Source organism: Podarcis cretensis (genome assembly GCF_951804945.1).
Source record: "Podarcis cretensis genome assembly, chromosome: 1".
Taxonomy (NCBI): Eukaryota; Metazoa; Chordata; class Lepidosauria; order Squamata; family Lacertidae; genus Podarcis; species Podarcis cretensis.
In genome coordinates, this window is record NC_137170.1 from 140,264,184 (window position 1) to 140,270,183 (window position 6,000).

The 6,000-nt window shown below is 46.8% G+C and overlaps 1 protein-coding gene and 1 pseudogene across 3 annotated transcripts in view; both read right to left on the reverse strand.

Moving 5' to 3' along the window:
- Window positions 1–3,592, reverse strand: part of CPS1 (carbamoyl-phosphate synthase 1) — a 176,425-nt gene extending 172,833 nt beyond the window's left edge. For both annotated transcript variants that reach the window (XM_079975842.1, XM_079975841.1), the window contains exon 1: window positions 3,483–3,592. In XM_079975842.1, coding sequence (XP_079831968.1) covers window positions 3,483–3,553 — 71 coding nt within the window. In that variant the 5' untranslated portion in view covers window positions 3,554–3,592. The remainder of the gene's footprint in view (window positions 1–3,482) is intronic.
- On the reverse strand, window positions 2,486–2,970 carry LOC307221447 (anaphase-promoting complex subunit CDC26 pseudogene; annotated as a pseudogene). Its single transcript has one exon. The product of its transcript is annotated as an anaphase-promoting complex subunit CDC26 pseudogene (transcript).
- Window positions 3,593–6,000: the final 2,408 nt, after the last annotated feature.

Sequence of the window (6,000 nt, forward strand, 5' to 3'; positions counted from 1 at the left end):
CATGAAATTCACAGCATGTGTTGGACTCCGAGAAAATATGGGAAAAAATGATGTACCGATGGTACATCACCCCTGTGAAATTGGAAAAAATGTATAAGACCAGAGACAAGACATGCTGGAAATGCAAAACCAAAGAGGGTAACTTCCACCATATGTGGTTTTGGGGAATTATTTATGATGAATTAAAAAAAATATTGAAATATACCTTCCCCAAAAAACCTGAAGCCTTCCTCCTGGGAATGGTCGGAGAGGAGATCAAGAAGGAAGACCAAACAATGTTCCAATACACAACGGTAGCCGCCAGGATATTGCTAGCGCAAAATTGGAAAACACCTAATATCCCAACTGTTAGAGAATGGCAAATTAAATTATGCGAGTATATAGAATTAGCCAAGTTGACACAAAAAATCAGGCATCAAAAAAGTGTAAAATTTATTAACGATTGGAACAAATTCCTAACATACATAGAAGCAAATTTAGGAAATATTAAAATCACAGTAGGTCTAACTTAAAGCCTGCGATGTGTTGATGTTGTAAAATTACACTGCAGAAAGATATTGTGGTTATATAGCCCAAAACCGAGATGGAGGGAAGTCAATCATTGTTATGTCATGAATTGAGGTTGGTTTGTTTTGCGTTTGTCTTTTCTCGCTGTATGTGCTGTTTTGTATTTTTTTTTCTTTTTTTCTCTTTTTTTCTTTTTGACCGTTTGTATGTTTTTGGTTTATTTACTTTTTATGGTTTTGTTTTAAAAAGAACTCAATAAAAAGATTTTTTTTTTTTAAAAAAAAAAAAAGGAAGTTCCAACAGAAGTCCAAGGGCCAATTGGAATGTTCCGGCTGCGGAGGCAACCATTCCCGTGCCAAGTGTTGATTCAGAGACGCCATCTGTCGAAAGTGTTTCAGAAAGGGCCACATCGCTAAGGTCAGGCTCGGTGTTACGTCTGGTGGCCTAACATGGACGATGCCATCACTGCCTGGGTTTCCACCTGTCAAGCGTGCCAAGAATAGAGGCCTGCGCCACCAGCAGCTAAGGGACACACCTGGGAGACGCCCAGGACACCCTGGTCGAGGGTGCACATCGATCTGGCCAGCCTCTTTCACAGCCAGACCTTTATGGTAGTGGTGGATGCCTATTCCAAATGGCTGGAGGTGGCCCTGATGCCCTCCACCACTACCAAGGCCGTCATCCGGGTGCTGCGAGGCCTCTTTGTGACGCATGGGTGTCCTGATGTCCTTGTCTCCGACAACGGACCACAGTTCACATCAGGCACTTTTGAGCGGTATCTTTTGGGACTGGGCATCCACCATGCCCTAACGGAATCATTTCATCCATCCAGCGACGGGCAAGCAGAGAGAATGGTGCGCTCGGCAAAAGAGGCACTGGCGCGCCTGGACTGGGGAGACTAGCACGAGCGGGTCGCCGAATACTTGTTCATACAACACATCACCCCTCATGTGGAGTCCTGCCGAACTGCTTATAGGCCACCGCCTCAGGTCCCTGCTCGACAGGCTGCACCCGGACTTTGCCGTGGCTGTGCTAATGCGCCATGGTCATTTGTTCCAGGAAACCAGGTCTTTGCCCGGAACTTTGTGGGAGACATTCCTTGGGTGCCAGCCACAGTAGTGGGAATCACTGGACTTCGCTCGTACCAGGTGGCACTCGAAGACAGACGCTTGTGGCGCCGGCACATAGATCAGCTTAAGCACAGGGTTGGGGACTTAGACACTACCGTGGTGCCCCAAGCTGCGCTCATGGCTCCAGAACAGACACTTACAGATGGTGAGGCTCCACCTACACCTCTCTCGCAAACTGCAGGCATGGAGCCGAACCAAGCCACTTCAGAGGGTCTGCCAGACTTCCCACAGACTCAGACCACTGCCGTGCCTGACATTCTGCCAACTCCACTTGCAGAGGTTCCACCCACAGCAGCGGATCCAGGGGACTTGGTTTCAACACCACCTAGGGTCGCACCACAGCCTCAGCAAGAATTGGGGGGTCCCCCGGACTTGGGTACCGGTCCCCTGCGGTCTGGCAGAGTTTCCAAGTGCCCAACTTGTTTAAAGGACTATGTTGTTGGACATGTAACACTGTTGGTCTAAATATGTGGAAGTATGTGAAATGTAACCGATATGCTTTTGTGCTTAATTGAACCATTACGTGTAGTGCTGTATATAAGGAAACTATTACAATTGTAACTAACGCCTTATCTCGGTGGGGAGGGGTGTTATGTACTGAAGTTCTAACCCTGGGCCAGCAGGGGGATACTGTAGATAGTTATGCAAATAAGGGATCGAAAGTGACATTCAGTGATTGGATAGTTTTAGAAAGTTGTTACAGTTACGTTGTACTGGAGCTCTATATAAGCAGGCTGACTGAACCCTTCAGTTCTGTTCTGCCCTGTGAATAGACAAGAGCTGTTTGAAGAATCGCTGTGTCATCTGATATGTTACCCACAACTTAACAAAGGCAGAGATCCCATCTTTGCAAGGAAAGCAAGATTTGCTCTGCTTGAAGGAGGAATTCCATTTCTAGAGGAGAGCAGCTCAGTCTCTTCTGCTATTTCTAAACAGAGTTTGTTGGGCTCATGAAACAAATTCCTGCTTTCTTCCAAAGCTCCCAGGTACCAGGCACTGCCACTGTCCACACTTTGGGCTCTAGAACTCAAAGTTCCCAAACTGAAATAAACAATTGTTTGGTTTGGGCTAGGGTTTGTAGCCGATCTGGTCATGTATCATCTGCTCCCGGCTCTTATAATCAGTGCTGAGTCCCAGCGCACCCTCACTATCACTAGCTCCTACCACATCCACCTCCTATGACTCTCGAGTTCCTTGTGGGCGCTGTCAAACTCCTCGATGTCATCCAGCTTCAGTTCAAGCTGCGTCGGTTTCCGCCACAGCATCTTGCAAGCATACCTTTCGCCTGCGGCTCTCGCGCACGTGCACCGGGTCCTGAGTTGAGGGAGCAAGGGCGCCCAGAAGCGGGTCCTCCGCCCTCCGCCACCGAAAGCCCCACAGAGCAGTGTCTGGAGCCAGACACTGCTCTGTGGGGCTTTTGGCATGGCGCCTCCTCCTCTGAGGAGACCCAAGGAGACTCCCAAGTTGGTGGAGGGTGGCGGACCTGCTGCTGGGTGCCCCTGCTGGGAAGGCGCTGTGGCGCATGGCGCCACTCAGCCAAATGGGAAAGATGCCTCTGCTGTCTTTTTTTTGCTGCTGTATGGAAAAGTACATGAATCTGACCTTTGAAGTGTTTGTAAGTAAACCATTTTTAACTTATCAAACATGTGGTTTCTTTCTCTGCTAAGAGAAGAGGGGAACTTGGAAGCAACTTAGAAGGGCGTATTTTAAAGATCTACCTTTAAAATATGGGCGACCAACAGCTTGTTCCATTGAATAATGGTGGGTTTTTATTTTATTATCATGGCAATATGGAAGTAGATTCCTAGATATAATAAATAGGTTTTAAAAAAATCTCCCCCTTACCCAGCCAGGCCGGTATTGAATACAACTTCCCCAGCTGTAGAGGATGGATGACCAAAAGAGTAGCCCGTCATCTTGGTTCCATCTTCCAGCACTAAGTTGGCTGTCTGTGCCTAGAAAAAAAATATCAATGAAACTCATCATTTATATTTCCTTCTACATAATGCCACCCTAGACCAACAATTTCCAGCCCCGAAATGCCTTCCTTCTACCTTTAAAACGCCCATCACCTAAACATTAGGAAGAACTTCCTGACAGTAAGAGCTGTTCGACAGTGGAATTTGTTGCCAAGGAGTGTGGTGGAGTCTCCTTCTTTGGAGGTCTTTAAGCAGAGGCTTGACAACCATATGTCAGGAGTGCTCTGATGGTGTTTCCTGCTTGGCAGGGGGTTGGACTCGATGGCCCTTGTGGTCTCTTCCAACTCTATGATTCTATGATTCTATGATTCATCATCTGTACATTGATCGGTATGAAAGGCTGTTCCTGTACTTACCCTGGTAATAGGGATAAAGTGATAGGTAAGATTCTCCTACAGTAGACCAAAGATTATTCAGCTAATAGCAGGGCCGGCACAAAACATTTTGGCACCTGAAGTGGTCACCAAATAGGGCCCCCTCCCCACCAGCAAAGAAGGAGTGGGTGAAGAAGAAGCAGGGAAGGAAGATGTACATCAGGATCTGCTGCACCAGTGAATCCTGCCACCTGAGGCAATTGCCTCACTAATGGGCCGGCCCTGGTTAATAATATGTAACCTTCCTGTAGCCAATTATGCAGCCTATTTCACTAGCCAGTGGTCCAGATCATGTACTTCTTTCTCACTCATAACCCCACAGCAGTGAATGCCAGTTTTCCTGTCTTGAACAGTCCTTAACACCAGTTCCAATTCAACAAATATGCAGGGCCCTTCTAGATCAGTTTATATGTGGAGAGGTTGGAAGCAGACAGTGGGCAGGGAATAGAGTGGTGATTTTTCTTCTGACTTGTGTGGCATAATTGTAACCTATATGGTTCCTATGGTGCCGGAGATTGTCTATGCAATCCTACACTTCTTTTTTTTAAGTATCCACTGAATATGCTCAGTCTTCACTGGACTGTTAGGAAGGGAGGTTCAGAGTTGTACCTAGGCTCCCTTGTGCCCTTGGCTAGGAGCTGTATCAGCCCCCTCCCCCTTTCATTGTGCCTTTGAAGCCTGGCCACCCCCCACCCCCCGAGCAGCGGAGGAACGGCCTGGGAGTGCATGGACAGGCTTCTAGCAACTCTGAGCCAGAGTGGAGGCATGTTTTTGCAGGGGCGGAGGGCCTGCACCCCTGGCGGGGGCCAACCACACCAAGCCCTAGGTATGTCACTAGGGAGGTTCTCCCTTAATTCTCCCCCACCCTTCTTTACTTCTAAAAAGCTTGGGGTTCCTAAACACACCAACAGACACCTATTTCTCAGTGGCCCCATTTTGGCAACCATCTTGTCAGCTCTCCTCCACAGCTGAATTCTCTGTTATTATAACCAGTAAAGGACAGTGGAGGCTGTCCATTAGAACGAATAGGACACTGCCCCCACCAAGCTCAGTCTGCCCTTAACCAGCCCCTCCCGCCTGCCATCTTGGGTGACGCTGCCTCCTACTGGCTCTGGCTGCATCTTCTGCTAAGCTCCCTGCCCCACCAGTCCCAATTGACACCAGCCACCACATATTAATACCAGCATACAATACAACCAGTGAAGGAACTGTATGGATAAATACAGTCAGAAAAGTAAGTGTCCATGCTACCCACTTTCTGGCTTACTGTCAACCCACGGATCAAAAAGAGCCGTGTTGAGAGAAAGTCCTCTAATTTATTCTGCTTTGTGGCAACTTTTAATTGCTGATGAAGTTGTTCTGTTATCAAAAGATCCCAAAGAGCTAAGGTTCCACTGTAAGGGGATTTCAGTTCATCTCTCCTACTGATTGTTGCCTTCTGTAAGTTATTTAGCACATTTATATCCTAATTTTTATTCCATGACAGCAGCATACATGGAGCTCCCAGATGGTGTCGTATGTAGGCACTGATCAGACCCAAACCAGCTTAGCTTCAGAAAGGTGACTGCCTCATCTGCCTTCAATGCCCTGAGTTGTTGAGTAGACAGAACACAATAAATATTACAGATTAACAGGGTACAAGGGATTGAAGTCCCATTGAATTCAGCGGGACTTATTTCTGAGTAAACATGGCTGCTACGCTCAAGATGTTATAAAGCTGCTTAGTAGTATTTGCAAGCACAAAGTTGAATTATTTGATCTTACTTATTATACTGCCCCAAGGGTCCTGCGTAGCACAGGTAAACAGTACCCTGTATATTTCCAGACCGATAAATATTTTCCTATGTTTGATTTATCGTCATCATTATATAAGAACAGATTTGTTTATGCAGCACTCCTGAAGCAATTATTTTTACTTAACTTGCAAGTGTGGACATTATCACACATCCCTCAGCTGATACGCTGCTCCTTTCTAAAGCAAATAAGGAAAGGAAAGGTGGGGGAGTTTTA